This window comes from Etheostoma spectabile, chromosome 2 (assembly GCF_008692095.1).
Source record: "Etheostoma spectabile isolate EspeVRDwgs_2016 chromosome 2, UIUC_Espe_1.0, whole genome shotgun sequence".
NCBI classification, from domain to species: domain Eukaryota; kingdom Metazoa; phylum Chordata; class Actinopteri; order Perciformes; family Percidae; genus Etheostoma; species Etheostoma spectabile.
This window is the reverse complement of record NC_045734.1, coordinates 30,963,677-30,986,700: the sequence shown is the minus strand read 5'-3', so window position 1 is coordinate 30,986,700 and position 23,024 is coordinate 30,963,677. Positions and strand designations below refer to the sequence as shown.

Here is a 23,024-nt window from a genome sequence, read left to right as displayed (position 1 = left end):
AGAAATCCGTTACATATACCACAGTTTATAGCTAATGGTAACAATGTAGCTGCATAGATAGACAACTAATTTAATGCATGCAGGGGATTGAAACAGTAACCTTCTGAGTGACAGTCAACTGCTCTACCCCTATGCCACAGCCGCCCCATAGAGACTTAAGTCAGGATGACAACATCCCCAGGACATATAGCTAGTTACCATTACCACCAAGCCAGCTGTCAGCAAGCCAAGCACTTGAGTCAGAACAGCGTCCATCCATAACAGTAGCTACGTCTCCGTTAGCAGTGTACATGCCGAACACCCTCTCCTCCCTGCCTAATTTCTCCAACCTTCGTGTTTAACGGTTTTTACAGTTAGATAGCAGCAAAGTGAAGGGGGAGATAATTCCGGGGCTGCTGGAAGATCTCTGTCAGCCATTGAACGTCCTTGCTGTTCGGGAGATTCCCCACATTTCCCACCCACACCCATCTCTCAGCTTCCTTGAGTAATGTTACAACAAACCTCTGCCTGATAAAATCCATAGGTGACACTGACGTGAAATATATTGTGATAGTGTGATTTTAGTTTCTGGATAAAATTAACTTGCTGGCTCACTAGCTAACTGGTCAGCTACCAACACAAAAAAAACATAATTATGTTGGGGAAACTTCAGCAATATTATTTGAATGACATGAATGAAAGTTAATACACTTGAATGAGTAAACTTGTCCGTGAAAACATGCATTCCAATCGGGGATGGTGTTTAACATCAAAACTACAACTCCCACAATTCCTTGCAACTTCCGTGTCATCAAAAGTCCATGTTTACAATCCATGGTTTTGTTTGAGAGACCCCTAGTGGCAGAATGGTCAATATTGTATGTTTAAAGAGACAACAACTTTCAGCGAACCATAGCTACTCACCGTTTTAAACTTAAGCAGGTGTTTCATGTGCATCACTCCCATGCTGTAGCTGGCTGGTAGCAGTGAGTCATCCTGGCCGTTAATGACTGACACCAAGTCCCACAGGTTACTGCTGCCTCTTGGAGGCTGGCACAAGATAAAGTACACACAAATGTGTTCAGAAACACACACAAACACACATGCAGCATGCACACTTACACAAAAAACAAGTAATATACACTTAACTAAACTACAAATAACAATAAACTATGCTCAATGTTAATTTTTAATGTATTATTTTAAATTTGTAGTTAAGAATATGCATGTATATAAGAAATATGTACATAAGAAATGTACCAAAATATGTGTCTGATGTTGAGTGTTTTGCAGACCTGATGCACACAGGGAAAATATTAGATTGAAGGTGTTGCATACAGTTTAAGGTTATTTTAAATGTATGTATCACTCTGTTGTGTAAATATCAATAGTACAAATTATACTTTTATTTTTGCCTTCTCTGGATGCAGTGTTCCACCACATGCAAGGAGCAACAAAAGAATGCATCTTTATATGACAAAATAAGAAAAAAAGAATTAGAGAAAGTGGTTGGGAATACAGTTATTGTTTAAAATGAGTAAATAGTAAATTCTTAATTTCTGCTTGTGTTTAAGTGTAATGCATTTGAATTGACTTTTAATCCCAACCAATATAAAAGGTGGACCACTATTTCTATGTTCTTTTAGAAAAGGAGCTATATTAAAGCCTTCACTTTTGCCATTGATTTACATTTTTTTAAGTAGACATCTAATGAGCCTTTTGTTGACTTAACTTCCAATTGTATTCCAAAGTCAAACAGTTCAAATGAATGTATGTTTGTTCGTAGAAATAAAAACTCCTTACATGAATTACTGAATATTAGGAAAGCTCCTACTCATTACCAACTAAATCAAATACATGCAACCTTTAATAAGCTGTTGTATACACATTTGTATATCAAATCTGCTATTGTTCAAATATTACATCCCTTGGTATCTGGTAAGTGATTTTTGAGGAAAAGCCTTGAATTTCACATTAAGGCCAGATGAGGGAGGCACTACGGAAGCTGGATGGACTAGACTTGAGTGTGAAATTTCCTCCCTCATTTCCTCTCTATCATGGAACCTCCACCCAACAAATCAACCAAATAATCTAAACTGATCTACTGTGCCAGTAACAGAGATAACCTTAACAAATTAGGTTTGCAAAAAACATTCAGTAGTATACCATGCATTTGTAAACTGACTAGATTTTCAGTTCTATGTAATGTATCAGCTTGGCACAGAATGTAGTAGTTTTTAATTAATATAAAACAAAGTCTTCTGTAGTTAACTCCATGGGTAAAGTGTAAACACGTTTAGCATGTTTGTACACCCAATCTGAGGCAAAATCATATCCCACTGTGTTGCGTACTGTAAGATGAACTGCTGAAAATGCAGACTGGATCAAAACGTGGAAAACAGACAATCCCAGGTAACATGACACTGGTTAAGATGCCATATCATTACATCAAGTCAGCAGCATCACAAGTAACCATATCATATTTTAAATAATGCAAAGTAAACGGACATTTTTTAGCTCTAGGCTTTCCTTAGCATAAAGACATTTGCTAGTTGTATTATTTTTGAGCCAGTCCCCATTGGATTCCAAAGACAATCGTGTTTCGTTCGAGTACTGTATATCCTCACATAACATCACTAATGACAAATAAGCATTCAGCATGTAGGTACCGAAAAGCATTCAGAAAACCAGCGGAGCTTCTTGTCCCTGAGGTCAAAGCTCAGTTTATCCAACTCCTGCTTGATGTCTCGAGACACTTTACCACAGAGCAGTGGTGGTGACCCCGGAACCATAGCTGTGTCTGCAGACATACACAACCAGCGTAGTTAAATGAGGATTTAGAACAGAACACTATAAAACAGAACAGAGCTGGAGTCTTTTCTTACCAGTGTTTCCTATTATCTTTTCCCAAGGCTGGTTGGTAAGGATTTTCAGCAGCAGTGGAGAGATGAGGGGTGTAAGAGACCACAACCTCACTGTACTGTCTCTGCTACAGCTGGCCATGGTGAATGGACGACTCTGATGACATGTTAAACCTAAAGACACACACAGTTAGGTTAATGCATGTCAGAAATAGTGAGGTAGTATGGTGGTAGAGGGCTCAGGTTCAAAACTGAATGTTGGCAATCATGTAATAACAAAAACCAATATGAAGCATGCAATCTGAGATGCCATTCATATTCAATTTGAATGAATTTACGTCAATGTAACTAAAAGTTATTATTTTTATTTTTAGTGAAGAACCTCATTCATTACATAATTTACTACTGCACTGTATTTAAAGTCTAGCAGGTTGTTCTTCCTATAGTTCTGTCTTACCATAGACATCAGCTCCGTGGTCGTAGACTATGTCTAGACATGTACCATCTCTTGTGTCCCACACTCTGATTGTATAATCCCAAGAACCTACAAAATACAACATTTTACAAAAGGGTATACTCATTTTAAATTGTGCAGGGATTTTTTAGCAGGCAGAGATATAAATAAATACAAACTATTTATTGTTATTGCTGATATGAGATAGAAAATATCAACGGCATCACATGTACCAACATTTTACAAACACGAGACATTCTCTTATTGTGCTGTCAGTTCAAACAGGAGGTAGCATAATCTCTGAATGTGCGGCCAGAAACTTTAGCTTTAATTACTAGTTTGAGTACTGTCCTCCATAATCCAGCATGTTAGGTTCTATTGGCCACCAGGCTGGGATGTATGTGCCTACCTAGTTCACAGGACGGAAAAACAGCTGTAAAAGAGACAGTTGGGGGGGGGGGGCTAATTTAGAGTTTGGGGAGAGACTAATTAAGAGAGCCAGCAGGAAAGGGTTGTGTTCATGATTAAACTGACATTTGTACATGTTGTACCACTAAAAGACTAAAGAGCTGTAAGCACCTTTAATATTACTGATGGTGTCAGTAGGAGTCATAATAGTTAAACTTTTAAATCATTTGAATCAACTACTTGTTTACCTTGCAAATTGTACATATCATGTTATAGAGCTTACAATAAAGTTACTTAACTGAACTAAACATTTTCATTTTAAAATATTTTAATTAATAAAACAAAACATAACATCAAATAAAACAAAACAAATAGCAACACAGCACAAGGTACACCAGGCAGTACATCAGAGGTTACAGATAAAAGGATATACACACATATATGCACATACATGTACACATAGACATACATACACACACATTTACGTATATGTATATATAAATTTAGCTCATTACAATGGTCTTCAAATAAACAAAAATAATAACAAAAATCTGTATGTGTCTATCAAGCTCCATAAACAAACATTGCATACAACCACATTAGCATTGCGGTTGCATAGCGATGCGGTCAAAAACTTCTGGAGGCGCAGCGAACTCCTTGACCAATCACAGCCATTCAAGTCAATGCTCCGCTAAAGATACGCGGCAGGTCTATTTCAGGCAAGCCGCAGGGTGTTTGAACAGCCGGACAGGAAGTGAAACAGCAATAGCATCCATTCAATTTACCAAAAGACACCCCACAATTTTGTATATGTCTCCTCTACAACACTATGGACAATGAGAGATTCATCTTGGAGTTGTAAAAATATAATAAACATCACAAATCCTTTTTATAAAAAGGACAACACCAGAAAAGAGAAGGAATTTAATTACAGGAGTTTTTGGAGTGGAAGGTAGATACTAGCTTAATAAACACATAATTATTCTTTCAAGCACTTAGTAGAGACCAAATCTAGGAATCGAGCAGGCAAGACGCTTCTCTTCTAAGACTAAGGTGTGGATGAAGGATTTGTTTCATGAGGATGAAAAAAAAACTGCGGCACACTCGGCATGTAGCACAGATGTGCCTGGTGGAAAATCAACCCGTTACCTGTTAAAAGGTTCCTACCTAAATAGACTTGTGACTCAAAGCACAATAGTGACACATAGACAATGTATCCTACAAACAAAATACATTACATACCAGCCCGTGATCGTTATGACTTAAAGGCATTCAAATTCCAACATTCATAAAGTAAAGAGAAAAAAGAAACAATTAGACACGTTTATTCATTTTCCCCTTTACACACATTCTAAATTAGCTGCTAACCTGTGCTCTCATGTAGCAGGTACATTTTAGTCATAGGCCTTGCAATGACCCCAAACTTTGTCACTGAGAGGGCAAGCCCATTTTCTTCTTGGAAAGCCTCCAACACTATTCTAAGCAGCCAGGAGCCGTGGAGCTGAGAAATTATCTGGTTTTTAGATTTCTCCTTTTTTTTGGATTGCCTTTTCCTGCAGCAAAGGCTTCCATCTTTGTTTTATAAGGTTCAAACAATTAAAGTGGCAATGATGAGGAAAATATGGTTGGGAGTTAGTGGCTAAAGATCATTTTGATCATGTGACATATTGGTAATAGGCCTATCATTTAAAATGGCTTCAGCTTCATGCATGAGTATGTATGAGGTCCATCACCCTCCAATATCCGCTGTCGAAGAACAGAACTGAGAATCCTTTTTACCATGCGGATTACACGCTCCCAGACGCCACCATTATGAGAGGCAGATGCTCTGCTTCTCCTTAACTAAATTGGTCCAAAATATTCAATTCCAACGTAAATGACAACCATCAACCATCCTTCAACTCTCAGGAGCCCACATATGGTCCAACCTGTTTAGCACTGTGCCTGCTAACTGTTGGTTTCCCAGCTAACAGAAATATCCTCTGCAAATCTTTGTTGCTGACCGTATTGAATAGTGGCAAGCTCTGCTTCCAAAAGATTCTCTGTTGACAAAGGCTGCCCTTTTGGCCCTTGATTCTTTTGGTGCCTTTGAGCTACTGGTACACGCCTCCTGTGTATCAACTTCAAAAGAGCCTTTCTGACCTTAAGGAAACAGGCCAATGCTATTTTTAGCTTCCTCCTATCTGAGAAGTAGGCTATTAGCCAATTGATAACGTAAGGTGAGTTGTACACATTAACAACATTCACTGTGGCTTCCTTCTTGAGCTCCAGGTCATCTGCTCTTATGGCAATCTACCCAAAATATGGCCCTGCATAAAATCTACAACCTTCAGTCCTCTGGATGCGTAATCGACCGGGTTTTCCTTAGAGCCAGCATTTTGCCATTGGGATGTTTTGGTGGCTTCCCTTGATAGACCTTTCTGTTTTGTGTGTTTCTCATTGAAATCATGGCTATACTGCTGACTCAACACTTCTCCCAATCTTGACAACTGCTGAAGGTATGTTGTTGTCGCTACCTTTAGAATGCCCATTAATAACCCCACCCAATGCTGTCCTTTTAGCATACGGACTGTCTCCGCGGCTGTTAATGATGGCTTCCAATCAACTAGTCCACATTAGCCTTCATGTTGAGGATTTTAACAATTGATAAATATGGCCATTTTGCCAAATCTCCTTCGGTCACAATGTTGTCTGCACTGACAGGCATTTTCTCTTGTGTGACAACTTCTGGTAGATAAGAAGTTGCTCTCTAACCCAGATGCTTCCAAATCGGAACACTCATATGCTGTTTTCTGCCCCGGCCAAAACATACTCACCTCTGCTTTGTTTAATTTAGCGGCTATTTGTTTGGATTGCATTTAAAATTACACTAGTAATGCTCAAGCACTTATAGTTATCTTCTCTTACAGCGACTGCCTTGCTTATCTCATAATTGTTAAAACGCTGTTAGCTATTTTTGCTTAGCCATTAGCAATGGCTAATTCCTCTCCCTCTCCTGACCTCCCTTGCTTGGTGTGTCAAATGTTGGCTATTCCTCTGCCTCCTTTAGTGATGAAGATACATGTAATAAATGTAGTTTATTTGCTGCTCTGGAGGCGAGGCTTAGTGAGTTTGAGGCACGGCTCAGCACCATGGAATAAAAATTTTACGCTTCCGTAGGTAGCGGCTAAACCAGAGCCTATGGCTAACCACCAACATCTATGCCTTTCTAACAGTTTCTCCCCACTCAGTGACACATCCGCTGAGAAACCATTGCTGGTTATTGGTAACTCTATACGTGAAGTTGGGGCTCCAGATACCGCGGTTGTGTGCGTCCCTGGGGCCAAAGCGGTTGATGTGGAATCCTATCTAAAGCTGCTGGCTTCAGATGAACATGAACACAGTACTTCACATAGGTGGTAATAATACCTGATTATGCAAATCGGAGATCACTAAAATTAATATTAGTCACTTTTTGCATATGCAAAGACAATGTCGGACTCAGTAGTTTTCTCTGGACCCCTGCAAAACCAGATCAATGATGACATGTACAGCTGCATGTCATCCTTTCCCCGCTGGTTGCCAGAGTGGTGCCCAGCTGATGATGCAGGCTAAGTATGTAACTGGAGGGTGTTCTGGGGATCGCTTGGTCTGATTAGGAGAAACGGCATTTATCCCACTTTGGACAGAGCCACTCTCATATCAAGAAATCTGATTGAGTCTATTATCGGTCATAAACCATGATAACCCAACTTTGAAATCAGTAATCAGAGGTGCAGTGCTACGCGCTCCTCTGTGCTTCCGTTGGAGCAGTCGCCCACTTATAGTTCCATAATCACTGTGTCTGTCCCCTAACTCAGATCAGTTAAATCGAGAAGAGGAGCTATACTTAACAAACTAATTGGAATTAAATCTACTACTGCAATGATAGAACAGAATTGGAAAATTAGACTATTAAACAATAGAAATGTCTTTTAACGCAGTACTAGTAAACAGATTGATCTAGTCTGTCTTAACGAAACATGGCTATGCAGTGAAGAATATGTTAGTCTATATGTTAGTCTGTTAGTTTTGAAAGCCTTGTTCTTAATCTTCTACATCCAACATGGAAAACATTACAGCCATTATACCATTACAATTATATTTGTTATTTTTTACCAAGCTCCAGGTCCGTATTCTGAATTTTTATGTGAATTCTCTGAGTTTTTATAATGTGTAGTCCTTAAATCAGACAAAGTACTTATTGTAGATGATTTCAGTATCCATGTGGACGTTGACAACAATAGCCGTAGTATTGCTGTCAACTCACTACTTAATTCAATTGGTTTCAGTCAGAGTGTGCAAAAGGCCACTCACTGTTTTACCCATACCCTCAACCTTGTGCTGGCATATAGCTGGCATAAATTGAATATTTAATAGTATTATAGTATTTAATAGCGAAGCAGGTGCTACGGCCTCTGTTGTTCCTCTCAAAAAGAAGAGGATTAGGCAAATTAAACTAGCACCTTGGTTTAACAAATAAAAAACAAATCTTGCAAAAACTTGAAAGTAAATGGCGTTCCACCAAACTGCAAGAATCTCGTTTAGATTGGCAACACAGTCTGAAAACATACAGGAAAGCCCTCAGAAATGCCACAACAGATTATTACTTATCTCTTATATAAGAAAATAAGAACAACCCAAGGTTTCTTTTCAGCACTTTAACCAGGCTGACAGAGTCACAGCTGTATTTAGCCATCTATTCCTATAGCTCTTCGTAGTGACGACTTAAAAAGCTTCTTTAATTATAAAATTATAACTCTATTATAAAAATGAATTACCTATTCCCATCAACTTATAACGGTTCACCTTTAAATGTAGGACCGCACGAAAAAACGACAAGACCTGACAAACCGAAGGTTGGTCATTGTATGTATGAATGAATGAATGGAGTGCTAAACAGCAGCACTTACTTTTAAAGCTTCAAGATCCTTAAGAAGGTAGTCACTAATCAGTTATGTGATTTTCAACATAGGAATAGTTTATTCGAGGATTTTCAGTCAGGATTTAGAATGCATCATAGCACAGAGATGGCAATGGTGAAAATTACTAATGACCTTCTAACTGCTTCAGACAAAAGGACCCTCCGTACTAGATCTAAGTGCTGCATTTAACACCATTGACCATGCCATCCTGTTACAGAGACTGGAACATTTGACATTAAAGGAATCGCACTAAGCTGATTTAGGTCGTATTTTGCTGATCAATCTCAATTTGTTAATGTTAACGATGAATCCTCCAGACATGCTAAAGTAAGCCATGGCATTCCACATGGCTCAGTGCTTGGACCAATTCTATTCTCCTTTTAAAAATGCCTATTAAAAGTAGTGTAGTGTTTTCAATCTGGTTATCAGAGAGGCTGCGTATAAGCTTCCAGGTCCAAGACCCTGCCCCTTCTTTTTGCCACAACTTCCTGTCATGCTGGGAGTAGGTGGTGAAGTATGCTCTGCTGGTGCATATGAGTTGGGAAATGATTGAATTGTTATCTGAAGCTGGTAAGGGTTCTCTGCCATTTGTTTTGACCCCTTTTTTCTCCTGTTTTCTGGACAATCAGGGAGATTAGCAATGTGTATTTTGGTTTGACGCTGTAGCTCAGTTGCCATTTTCTATTCAGGTAGTATGGGTTTTTGTTTTTTTTGGCCTTGGAGACCCTGACGTTTTTTACATCTTCTATTTTTGGTTGGGTTACTGTTTATTACCTTTTTTAACATCTTCCATATGTTTAAATAAATATAGAAATATACATATGTTTATCTTGTGTAATAAAAGAGACTTTTTACGGTACTTTGACGTGTTAGTCTCTCCTTTGTTAGTTTGAGTTTATGATTTGTGTTACTTCCTAGCACCCCCTCGGCGTAAAACTTAAGGGTTGTAACAATCTGCCTAGAGCTGGCCGTCCTCACAAACTGAATGACCAGGCAAGAAGAAGACTGGTGAGGGAAACCACCAAGACACCTACTCTGAAGGAGTTTAAAGCTTCAGTGGCTCAGATGAGAGACTGTACATACAACAACTGTTTCCCGGGTTCTTCACTAGTCAAAGCTGTATGAGAGAGTGGCAAAGAGAAAGCCACTGTTAAAAAAAGCTCATATCAAATCTTGCCTGGATTTCGCCCAAAGGCATGTGCCAACATGGATGGAACATGGATGCCGAAAAATATTGGTATTGGAGGATAATTGGAGGTATTCAACCTCCAATATTGGAGGTATTGAATACTTTTTATAGGCATTGTTACCTCTAGGCAATATTATTAGGAAACACTCAACTTTCACGATTATGCGGATGACATACAATTATACCTATCAATCAAGCCAGACAAAACCAGTCAGTTAGTTAAACTTCAAGCATGCATTAAAGATATAAAATCATGGATGACCTTCAATTTTTTGATGTTGGACTCAGACAAAACTGAAGTTATAAATCCCTCCAAACCTCATTATCCACTCTGGATGGTATTGCCCTGGCCTTCAGCACTACTGTCAGAAATCTAGGAGTTCTTTTTGATCAGGACGAATCATTTAATGCCCACTTAAAACAAACGTCAAGAACAGCCTTTTTTCACCTTTGTAACATTGCCAGAGATTTGGTACATTCTGTCTTAAAACGATGCTGACAACTAGTCTATGGATTTGTTACTGTAATTCCTTACTATCAGGTTGCTCAAAAAAGTCCCTCCAGCTGATCCAGAATGCTGCTGCCCGTGTCCTTACAAAACTAAGAAACAAGATCAGATTTCTCCTGTATTCTTTGCATTGGCTTCCTGTAAAAATCCAGGATTGCCATTGGTCAACATGGTCCAAGTTTAATCCCATTTTCAATGAAATAACATGCATGTCAGTCTAACCCTAATTTCTCTTTCATTTAAGACAAAATACCAGTGTTTGTCGATCAGTAGTCAGCGAATAAAAAAATCCTACTCCTGACCTACAAAGCTCTAAATGGTCTAGCACCAACATATCTTGAAGATCTCATTTCACCTTTTGTACCCCTAGAGCACTCCGATGCAGACACGGCACCCCTTCTCTTCTCTGCTTCTCTTCATAGTCAGAATCATCTCCCAACCCTTATAGAACTGGTTTAGGTTATGCGTCTCTGTCGGAATTCTTTTTTTTTTAAACCGTCAGCTGGCTTCATTAAAGTTAATGCAGATCTTAAAAACAGCACCGGCCTATTTGATCCGTAGAACACAGCCCCCCCTTCTCTCTCTCTTACTCACACACACGTCTCAACTGTAGAGCAATGACCATATGAGAATCACCCTTAAGTCTCCGAAACTCATCTGATTGCACAGGTCCAATGGTGATGGAGAAGCGGTTTCCTTTCATTCTGCTTCCTATTTGTGCATTCAACCTGTTGACAAACTTTGGAACAAAATTTCCAGATTTTGTGTCCTGAATGTCACCAAAGAGTTGGAGAGGCCTTTGATATGCTTTTCAACAAATTAAACCAAATCCTTAAACAGAGCTCTGCGGTTGGATTTTTCCAGAATGTCATGTTCTACATCGCTCTAACTAAATGGCAACTTAGACATCCCTGCTCTCATGTTGCACGACATGTCCAACTCTTGCATGTAGGCCTACTGCAACTTCTCAACATGAACGCAGGAACTGAGAGTAGGCTTGTAATGCATTCACATCTTCCGATTTTATTGAGTGCCAAGCCAAAGCCTATTCCATGTAGGCGGCAGCATTATATTATATTTACTTCCAAAATGTTAATGCAGCAGATTTTTAAAACCTTGACCATGTTCAATCTGTTGGCAACTACCAGCTCCCTTGGCTGGCCTCTAGTAAACTGCTATAGATAATACAAGCAATCACCACTGCTGCCATTTTCCTCCACACTTTGTTCAAATGCTTTTTAAAATTAAACATATTGAAGAGGAATCATTTAGATCAATATCTCTCGCTGGCAATACGATTAAATGTTGTTGAACAAGGGCATTTGTGATTTCATTTTACCTTTGTACAAAGGTGCAAATATTTTCCAAGATGCCTGTTATCCAGTGATGCATTGAACAGATAGCTGCATGTTGCACCGTGGAGGGTGCCTTTTCTCCACTGGCTGAACATAAAGCAAAGAGGATAATAAAGTTTTTTTTGTGCATCCATATAACTGTACAGTTGTAAATTGTGAGTATAAACCCGTTTTTTGTTGTTTTTTTTGGTAGAAATTAATTGCGTTTGATGATGTCTGTAAAACTGATAATTTAGCAGTGGATTAGCTTTTGCTTTTACTCTTCCAAACCTGTAATTCATTTAAAGCAGTGCAGCTCTTTCTGCCTCTTCCTTGGCTCTGGCAGAGTAGGTATTATTAGGGTTGAAACCGCACTTTAAATGCACAATAATCAAGGTTTGAGCTTGGAAATGCCGCTTGCGGCTTTATTAGCAATTGTTTTTGTGTTGGTCATCTGCTTTTCTCAAATTACCGTGAGCTGGACTGAGCTACATATCACACTGAATTGAAAATAAATGTTTTTGACAAAACAGCTGTAAGCATTTTAAACAAAGTGCAAGTTTGTCCAATAAAAGCTTGCAGGATATGTTAACATTAAAGAACAATAAACACAGTTTATTTAATTACACAAATTGACAAGATCATCAAGGGCACATTTTACCTCTAATTTATTATGACCTTTATGTAAGAGCTCTTGTGTAGTTTTTTTCAAATTACTAGTCTTATTTAGCTTAGCTTTTCCGTCACTCTCTAAGTTAATTTCACAACACGTTTTTCTTGTTTGTCATTTGCTCTAATGTTCGCTTTAGCTACTTGCGCAATAGCCTCAGGCCTATGCACACATTCACACGTATCCATTGTTTAGTTCAATCCAGTTACAAGTTTGCAAAGCCAATGGTCATTTAATTTCGACTACCAATGTATTGGATTTATGCACCGACTAGTGTGCACTTACACAAAACAAAAAAATGGCCATTGATAGTGTGTTGCGCTACTAATACCTCACAATTGGAGTCTTGCCAAACCTTGTTAACAACTCTGCAGTTTGGTGTTTCAAGAGTAGCTCCTTTATCCTGGCAAAGGTGAATCAGCTAGACCTTAGCCAGGCTTAGCCGACTGTACACATGTGTCCGTCAAGCTCAGTAAACAAAAATTTCATACATCCACATGGGCGTTCGCATTCAAAGCTGTCAATAACTATTTTTGCTCCTCCGACTAACAGCACACCTGTTGCCTGTTAAAAGGTTTCTACCTAAATAGAAATTTTTTTTGGAACGTGATAAAAAAAAAGATAACATTTCAGTACAAGCAAGAAAACCAACAAAACAAAATACTAACAAAATGCAAACATATCTTTCAAAATTATTGCAAATGATTCAAATAAGGATTTCCGTGTTCAAAAAGGAGGAGGAAAAAGTTAAAAACAGCTTGTATAAAAAAAAAGGGAACTGAAAAATTTAAAAAACTACTTTAAGTGACATACCTGAAATGAGTAGGTAAGGAATCTCTGTGTTCCACATCAAGCCTCTGACAGGAGCTGTATGACCACTTAGCACATTGATACACGCATCCTGTGTGTAGTCCCATATACGAACAGCCCTGCAGTGCACAGACAGACACACAGGGTTTCTCTTTTTATTCATTTTAAATTATTACTTAAAGGCCTCCTTAAAGGCCGGTCTGTTTTAAAGGCCTGCCTGTTTTCTTTACTGTATGAAAAGCAGGTATATTCATAAATGTGATGTCTGACACGAACGGGCGCTGTGACAGGTTAAATAGGAGGAAATAGCCTGATTTTGACAATTGTGTATGGCCCAAACTGGGACAACGGTAACTTTTTCAAGAACGCTTTTTTTCTCTCTCTGACTTGAACTCTTGACTTAAACCAACTCATTCTTGTTGGTGATTTCAATTGTTGTCTTGACATTCGCTTAATCAATCATCCAATAAGCCCTCTGTTCTATCCAAATAAAAAGTAATTAAATTGTTTATGGAGCAATATACAATCACAGATGTCTTTTCTCAAACCCGGTACAAGACAGTTTTCTTTCATCTCCCCTGTCCATGGCACATTCTCCCCCATTGATTACTTTCTCATTGATCGCTTTCTCCTCCTATCTGTCATCAGACCATGCAACAGTAGTTGTTGACATCTCTCTTCCGTGTAGATTGGTGTCACGTTCCCTCTGGCGCTTCAATTCTTTATTGCTTTCTGATCCAAACTTTGTTTTGACTCTTATCAATCGCATTGATCTTTTCATTTTACTAATTTAAAGCCAGATAGCAGTCTGGGAGGCATGCAAAGCCTACCTGCGAGGAGAGGTAATATCTTACTCTGCTTATCAGAAAAAGATAATCTCTGAGAAAAGTACTAGACTTGCTAGAGATACTTTATATCAGAACTTCAGCCAAAATGTGGAGTTTCTCCCAGTGCAGATCTATCAAAAGAATTACTTGTGTAAAAGGCTGAATTCAATGTTTTGGCTTCTAATGAAGCTGCAGAATCACTGTTAAAATCACGTCATAACTATAATGAGTTTGGAGATAAACCAAGTAAACTGCTTGCACACCAAATCCGACAAGCATCTTCATCACAACATATTAGATTAGTACTACCAATTCCAACTATTAATCCACAGGTAATCAACAATCTTTTGAGAAACCTTTATGCCACGTTATACACCTCTGAATGCGTAGCTTATGAGACACAATATGAACAATTTTTCAACTCCTTAGTGAGTGTGTATCGTTGTCTAGACTTGACGATTGGTGAACTCAGAAGCGCTTTTATGCTAAAGCAGAGTGGTAAATGCCCAGGCCCTGACTGTCTCCCAGCTGAATTTTATTTGACATTCTCAGATCAATTAGCTCCAATTTTACATAACATGTAAACACACATTAAAAAAGACAAAGACTCACTTTCCTATGACGCTCTTGTATGAAGGTAAATATGGTGCAAATGTGAGAGCGCGTAGATGCGATGTGAGCGCTTTTAGAATATGATTTGAGAACTTGAACAACTAAAATTGAACTCGTAGATGCAATGTGAGCGATTGTAGAATATGATTTGAGAGCTTGTAAAAAAAAATCTGTACTCATAAAGAAATCTTGCCACATCAAATTTATTCTCAGAATACATTTCAATGAAAAAACACAATGCACACAGAGGCCTTTGAAGACAACTGGTCCCTATTTTTGACGTTTCTAAATAAAAAAAATAACTACAAGCCGGGTATATTACCAGACATATACCCCCCTCCTCCATTATGTAATACCCCACCCTCCCTATTTCTTTAACATCATTTTATTTTCCCCTTTTGTTGGCCCTTGCAGTTACCACTTTACTCATACACATAGGCACACACTATCCACAATATCCACACTTTTGCATAACAAGTTTTTCCTACTCCTTTCAACACTATAACTGTGACCACCCAATGGGAATCATAGATCATTCTACCCAATCACTAATAAAACGTCCTTGTGTTTGTCAACTGTCCTGTCCAGTCCCCTCTTGTTAGTTCTGTTATTGTCCCATCACACTTCCCTCTGTTGTCTGTCCATCACCTTGTCGCATTTTATGTGTTACACTCCATACATGGTGCTTTAATCCCCCCTGCCCTTATGGATCCAGGTTCACACTAAAACAGGGTGAATGGTTACGGTAGGACAACAGTAGAAGTACTGAATGTAATTCTAAATCTGAGGGGGGGTAGGAAATTTTTTTTTTTTTAAATGAAATAAGGAGGATGAGATTTTAGCCTAAGTCTTTCCTCTCTGTCATTCCCTGTGTTGCTTTTTCCTTGTTGTTTTTCCATTTTTATGTCTTCTGGTTTTCTAGTGGTTTTCAATTTTGGACACCTTCATTTGTAAGTCTCTCTTTGTAAATCCTCTACTCTGCATCTTTGTGTCTAAGCCTCGCTTTCCTGACAGGTCCAGTATTGTTGCAAGATGCAAGATGTTGGCAGTGGCGAAACAAGCTAAAATTATTACATTGTTAAATTCTTAAACATAACCCTAACACTAACCCCACAGTGGTCAAACATCTTTTAAAAGTGTAAAAAAAAAACATGTAGTAATGTTTATCATTGTAAAATACACTTAATTAATAGAAGACACAAAAAAAAATCATCAATCAAAATCCATCTTGGTTTGTCTTTTCACTGGTTTGTCTTTAACAATCACCACTGTGGTTTGGTTGAAATAAACACATTTACTGATTTACATGTGGAAATATGCTGGATCTACACCCTAAACATTTTATTTAAAGTCTGGAGTCTGGTGGGTTTAGCAATAGTGCTCTCAGAGCTGTTTCTGGTTAAACGAAAAGGAACACCTTTTATGGTATGGATCCTTTCCATGATGTTGTCAGACACTTATAATAATAATCTGAGCCTATCAGTGCCCAAACAGCCCTTATTTCTAGATTGAACTGCCTGTTCATGAAGCTGAAAGTGCACATACTAACGAAAATATACCATTACGTTACAGTACCATTTGCTGTTTGTTATGTTTATCAAAGGCTGCACTCAGGTTGAGGAGGATAAGGATATTGAGGGAACCGGTGTCAGCAGAGGTGAGGAGGTTGTTGAGGACTTTGACGAGAGCGGTTTCTGTGCATAGACCCCTTTTGTTAAAATGCACAACTTTGCAGCCTAATTAAACATGGCAGGCATAGACTATAGGCTTCCTTCAGCCCGTCTCAGCTCCATCCATGCTCCAGTTTTTTGCCCATTTTTGGATTAGCAAGTAGTTAGGCAGACACTGTCAAGATAGTGACAGCTGAAGCCACTTGTAGCTGCCGGCCTGCCACTGAATGTTAAACCCCAAGTTGCCCCCAATGCTGTGCATCGGAATGTGAATGTGTGTCAGTGTTTATCTGATGAGCAGGTGGCACCTTGTATGGCACACACACCTCTGCCACAATGTATGAATGTGTTTGAATGGTTCCTGTACTATGTAAAAGCGCTTTGATTAGTTGTTAAGACTAGAAAAGTGCTATATAAATACTGTCAATTACATTACATTCAATGGCTTCTGGTACGTTGGAGAGATGTTTTCTTCACGGTTCTTGCATGGTCAGCATACTGCCCATACATCATTTTCTACCATATTACTTGCCGCTGCAGTGAAGCGATTACTCATTAAAAGGAAAATGAGTAAAACAACCTGAAAAGTCTAACTTTCTGTGACTGTACTCACCCATCATCTGATCCAGAACACAGTATTCCCTCTCTTAGTGGAGACCAGCGAACATGGAATACTTTAGCTAAGTGCCCAGTGAAGACCTTCAGGGGCTGATCAGAGCTGGTGGCCAAATAGTACACACGAACATTTTTATCCTCACAGCCTGTTGCTATCATATCCCTACAAAGAGAAAAAAAAGGGGCGAGAGGATATGTGAAAAAACTACCAGATGACACAAGAACTTTAAATTTGACTGTTACATGTCAAATGTACTGTTACTTTATAGACATATCCTTTAATTCCCACATAAAACAAACTTCAAGGACTGCCTTTTTCACCTGCGTAAGATCTCACCTGCAAAATCAGGCGCATCTATCGAAAAGTGCAGAAAACTAGTACATGCATTTGTTACTTTTTAAAGATTATTTTTTTAGGCCTTTAACTTCACATGATAGGTTAAAATGTGAAATGGGAGAGAGAGAGAAAGAATGACAAAGGGCTGCAGGTCAGAACCGAATCTGTTGCTGCTGTGGTATGGGGTGCATGCTCAACCAGGTGAGCTATCCAGGTGCCCCGCATTTGTTACTTCTAGCCTAGATTATTAATAAATCCCTTTTTTAAAGTAGAAATGTTTTAATACAATTTAGTTTATTTAAGGAATTGATTAATTAATTAATAAAATGCATAGCCATACATGGGTTGAAAAAAATGAAGAATGACAGAAATGCATGACATGGTTTGTCAAATGAACCTAATTCTACAAACAGACAGACTACAATTGACTTGACATGGTTGGAACTGGTCTGATAGTAATTTGTACTTGTGCATTCACACCAACGGTTCAGTTTAATTGTTTGTTTGGATTTCCTCTCTGCTCTCCTCTCCCACCAACACTCATCATCCTTTGTCACAAAGACAAAGTCAGAGTTGCACACACATTTTTACCTATTTAATCTGGATTTTGTTGTTTTTTTGTTCTTTTTCCATTACTTTTTATAATGCTACTTTCTTTATCTAGTAATATTGTGTAATTTTGTTTATAATAGTTATCAAAGAGTCTTCAGGTCCAGTTTATAAACTGTTCAAAAGAGGGAAAGATAATAAGTCTGCCAAACGCCAATTGCAGTAGGAAGTGACTAATGCATATTGACTGAGAAAAAGGGCAGTTGGATTGAATTCTTACTTGTTGTTCTGGCTCCAGTCACAACCAAACACAGCAGCAGGATGTTTGTACTTATGGAGGATTTTACCATCAATGGTCCGGATGATACTGTTGTCACAACAATGTAAAACATGTAAGAGAAATATTGTGCTTTTTTGTAATAAAAAAATATTATAATATGGGTTGGTACCCATATTATGATAATATTTTTAGGATTTACCAGAATCCATCTCCACTACAGGTAGCAATCCTTTTAGAATCCTTGTGGCTCCATGATACACAGAATATACCATTCTTACCATGCTGGAGGAAGAAAAAAAAGGTCAGCACTGCAGACACCATGATACCATCCATTATTTTTTAACAAACTATAGTCTGACTTTTCACTAAGGGGTGGTGATAGATTAATAATTTATAGTAGCCGCTTATGGTCATGTGATCGGCTAGACAGAGATGGCGGCATTGTTAGAGTTACTTGAAGCAGAATGGCAAACAAGAACAAAACCCAACGCGGTGATATGGACGCCATTGCAGAGGCAATACTGGAGAAACAGAAAGGCTACATTAAACCATGTTTTTCTCAGATTCAGTCCCAGATTCAACAGGTGGAGATAGACAGCGTGGAAAGCAACACAAGAATTCTTGACAGCCATGGCCATGCTTTTCAAGAGCTGGAGATAAGCTAACAGACATGTAGGACAGAAACTAGAAATACAATATCCGCCTTGTTGGGCTGAAAGAGGGGCTAGAAGATGCTAATTCTATCCAGTATCTCCACGCTCCTTGCCTAAGTGGTTCCCAAATTTAGCAGATGCTAAGATCGAGATTATGAGAGCCCACCAAATTTACATTGATAACCTAAAGAAGAATACCACTACCAGTCGCACGCAGGTTCTCAACGTGCTTCGCTACATAACCACGCAGGCAATCCTACAAGCTGCGCGGAAATCTTTGCTCGTTGTTGAGGGCACGAAAATTCGCTTCTGTTGCTAAATGTTTTCAATGGCAATTTCTATAATATGATCACTAATAAAATGCTGGAGTTAATGGACTGTTCTTTTATTGTTGGTGCAGATTTCAATGCTGTGTCGGACCCAAATATGGATTGGTCAAACGCAAAGGCCTCTAGGGACCATGCTCAGGTCACAAATGCTCTGAAATCACAGGCCAGCAGCTTGGGGCTTATAGATATTTGGCATACAGTTAATTCCACCTGTAAAGATTATTCCTTTTGATAAAGCACTGGGAGTAATTCCAATAGCATTGTCGGACCATGAAGGCGTCCTTTGCGCCACCACGCTTAGCCAAACTTGGACAATGTGCGGTTATATGAAGTTTCTGAACATTTTACTAGCATAATACAGTACAAGATTTGTAATTTAGATTTTTTCTTTGTTTTAAAAGTATCTTATGCGCAACCGTTTGGGAGAGGCCTAACACCCTGGGGTCTATTAAAAAACAAAAATTTATTGTTATTATTATTGCACCAAAGAAAGAAAGAATGCAAATAAAAATGTAGTTCCATTACAGTTTTCTTAGTGACAATAAAGGACCAAGTTAAGTGATACATAGTGATTTTTCAGAAATAATGATACACAGATTCAGTTTTAAAGTAATTTTGCATATAAAGTCAAAGTAACCTCATTAAAGCGAGTGATGATCTTTCCTTTTCTGACGTCCCAGATGAACGCTCCATTTCGAGACGTTGCGCCTGCAATGCAGTTCAGGTCTCCTTCAAAACACACAAAGAAGGTCACTAACTTTTGCACGAGAAAACAGATGATACACTTTATTGACATACTGCTATTAAGATGGGACTAGACGTCTTTTGTACCATTTACCTGACCTGTTTTTTGTATGTACCTGTTTTTATATTTAATTAAATTGTATTTATAGTGTCAAATCATAACAGGAGTTATCTCAAGACACTTTACAAATACAGTACGTCTAGACCACACTCATATAATTTACAAAGACACAAGAATTTTCCATGAGCAAGCATTTTTACAGGCAGAAACTTTGTTACAGACCCAGGCACTAAGTGGGCAACCATCTGCCATTTCCGGTTGAGACACAGAGACATTGTTACAGATATACAATAATATGATTCATAATAATTATAGCAGTTGGCATGATGTGCCGTGGCAGTAACAATAAAGATAATAGAACTATGACCAGAAATAATAGTTGTAGCAGTTCAGGGTGTCAAGCAGGACCACAGCCGAAGCTGCCAGTGCATGGTGGGCTGCAATGTTTAGGTTTAATATGTATGTACGTTTAGATCATCTACAGTGGATTGGAAGTGATTTTATAATTTATTCCTCAATTCTTCCCCGTTGCAGAGGTTTCATACATGGTTATGTGTTTGGAGGTGGAGTTAATCTACCTGGAGCCCAGGACAGGGAGTAGACCACTCCTTCGTTGCCGGGGGAGGTGTAAACAGCTGTTAGTGTGTTTGTGTCCCAGATTTTGATAGTTCCATCAAAACTAGCTGTAGCCAGCAGGTTGTGATCATCTGGCTTGAATTTACAGTCAAAGATAGTCTCTACATGACCCTGGAAATGATATAAAAACAGAGAGAAAGAGCAAATAATTCACAAGTGAAAAATCATTAAATCATGTCTAACTAAGCAAGTGTAGGCGGTTGACTTTACAAATGTTGTTATAGAATACCAAATCTCGTAGGAAGTCCCACTTTTTGGCTCCCATGTCATAGAGTCCCACCCCTCCATCCATGAAACAACACACAGCATGGCCAGGAGGCAGAGAGAAGGACCGGTTTTGTGACAGTGTTGGTGGAGGCACAGCTTCACTGGTGGAACTGGTGTGCTGGCTTTTACTGGGAGAACAGGAACTCTGAGCTATAGAGAAGGGGAGGAAGTCAATGGAAAGAGAAAATATCTGTTGTGTTATTCTAGAAATCTTAAATAAGATAATCCTTGAATCTCTTAACAGTTTGTTTAAACCTTAGTTCAGGGACAGAGTTAAGCTAATCAAATGAAGCCTTGCAAGAAAAAAAGTACTACTGCTCAGTGTTTGAAATAAATACGCTGTCTGGGTATCAAGCAGTCAATCATAAACTTGTCAATAATACAACCCCTGCAACTTGGGTTCTATTAAACTGCTAAGCGGGTGTTTAAGTTTATACCACACGCGTAAGGTCAAAAGTTTATCCTAAATTTTACCTTTCTTGGCAAGAGGGGAGTTGAGGACATGCAATGCATGAAATCCGGTCTTTTTTAGTTTAAAGCTGTCCAATGGAGTGGAGCGAGACACATTCCATACCCTCAACACTCCAACCTGGGAGTCTGACAGACAAACAAAGACAAATTAGTTTAAACAACTCAAAGGTCTCTTTCATAATCCAAATGTGATGAATATTGTTCTTGGTGTGTAAATGTGACCTTTCATAATACATGGGTGGTATTAATATGAACTCCTTCAATTATCTTAAATTTGAGTAATACTTTGTATTATTGTGGTTTTAAGAAGACAAATCTACTCATTAAAATGCAAGTATGCATCTTTACAAAGAAAGCATGCACTGTGGCAACCATAGCTGGCTGGTATGTTGGAGGTTAAAAGGAAAGTCTAATCTGTAGCAGTATACACATCAAGGCAAAAATACACAATATTTACCTCCGGTGATGAACATGCCTGGTGCAGAGGGGACCCAGGCCAGACACTGAACTGATGCCGCAGCTGAGGGGAAGCAGAAGACCGTGATACAAGCCAATGCCTCACTGTCCACCAGCCTGATACCATTATGGAGGTTAGACACTGTGATAGAGACAATGGGTTCATCATTTAGCATCTTGAAGTTGCAATTATAGCCTCAGAGATTTTGTAATAATCAATAACTGAATAGACCGGATAAAGTGTGTCGATTACTAGCATGTTATTTATACTAACTTGAAAATACTCCAACAATAACTGTACTATAACACAAAAATCTACTTTATTGTTCTATTATGTGGGTCTTGTAAGTTTTCTTTCTCCTTTTGAAATCAAATCACTTCAGCTAACAAAATCCTGGTGATATTGGTGATAATATTTTGTCCAACCTAGTAAATAGTCAGTTGATAAAGGGTCCCATTCCAGAGCACTGACTGGGTCCTCTTCATCTGTCCCTTCTAATGACTCTGGACGCAGCACATGCTTTTGGCCTTTACTCCCTAAACAAGAGAGGACAGACAGATGTGGAATGGTTTGGGTGTTTACGGAAACATGTCTCTGCTTCTTGGACAACAATCCTAACCAACCCCACCCAAAGGCCAATGTTTTGTTTCCAGATTTGTGTGCACGGTGACTTGTGATGTGGGGGTCTGGAGGTCCACCCCCTAAAAATTTTGAGCATTAAATACTTAATTTCTTGCATTCTGGTGAATTAATATGCACCTTTTTTATTTCTTTACCTTTTTCTGAATCAATTTATGCTGGAAATATCTTTATGTAAAGGGAAACCTAGATTACAATCCAAATGTAAAAACATAATGGAATATATTGCATATATTAGGCATTCTGTATTGCTTACCTTTTTTACCGTTAATGTAAGGCCTGGATGTAAGGCTTTTGAATGTGTGATGTGCGATTTGGCAGTTGTAGGGTCAAAAGTGTTTTGTCTGTTATAGCGCCACCTAGTGGTGGAAGTGGATCAATTGTGGCTCTTGAGGTCCGTGCAGAGTTTTGACCAGTCCTGAAAACCGCACCCCCCCACCATGTACTACAGCCTTCTGTAGTAGGAGTTTTATGTGGCGAAGAACAACAACTAGAACTGCAAGCAGTTATGACCAAGCCTCCCGGCGCAATTCCCACCTGGCGCCTGCTGCCCCTGATGACCCGCAGAGCCTGCGTAAGCAAGCCTGCAAAAGATTAGCATGCGAAAGCAGAACCCAAAAAACGATAGAGGTGTTTTGATACCAAATTGTTTTGATGTGGATATGGATTCTGCTATAGTACCACCTAGCAGTGGAAGTGGCTGAATTGTTTTGTCCCAGGT

The 23,024-nt window shown here is 38.8% G+C and overlaps 1 protein-coding gene across 5 annotated transcripts in view; it reads right to left on the bottom strand.

The window, feature by feature from the left end:
• wdr17 (WD repeat domain 17) overlaps positions 1-23,024 on the bottom strand; it is a 116,455-nt gene that overhangs the window by 79,872 nt on the left and 13,559 nt on the right. For all 5 annotated transcript variants that reach the window (XM_032538013.1, XM_032538028.1, XM_032538036.1 and 2 more), the window contains exons 5-18: positions 22,090-22,200; positions 21,665-21,805; positions 21,211-21,333; positions 20,699-20,886; positions 20,412-20,580; positions 19,666-19,757; positions 18,246-18,328; positions 18,047-18,133; positions 16,879-17,043; positions 13,160-13,275; positions 3,298-3,384; positions 2,865-3,014; positions 2,649-2,779; positions 904-1,029 (exon numbers count right to left, since the gene is read on the bottom strand). In XM_032538013.1, coding sequence (XP_032393904.1) covers positions 904-1,029; positions 2,649-2,779; positions 2,865-3,014; positions 3,298-3,384; positions 13,160-13,275; positions 16,879-17,043; positions 18,047-18,133; positions 18,246-18,328; positions 19,666-19,757; positions 20,412-20,580; positions 20,699-20,886; positions 21,211-21,333; positions 21,665-21,805; positions 22,090-22,200 — 1,769 coding nt within the window. The remainder of the gene's footprint in view (positions 1-903; positions 1,030-2,648; positions 2,780-2,864; positions 3,015-3,297; positions 3,385-13,159; positions 13,276-16,878; positions 17,044-18,046; positions 18,134-18,245; positions 18,329-19,665; positions 19,758-20,411; positions 20,581-20,698; positions 20,887-21,210; positions 21,334-21,664; positions 21,806-22,089; positions 22,201-23,024) is intronic.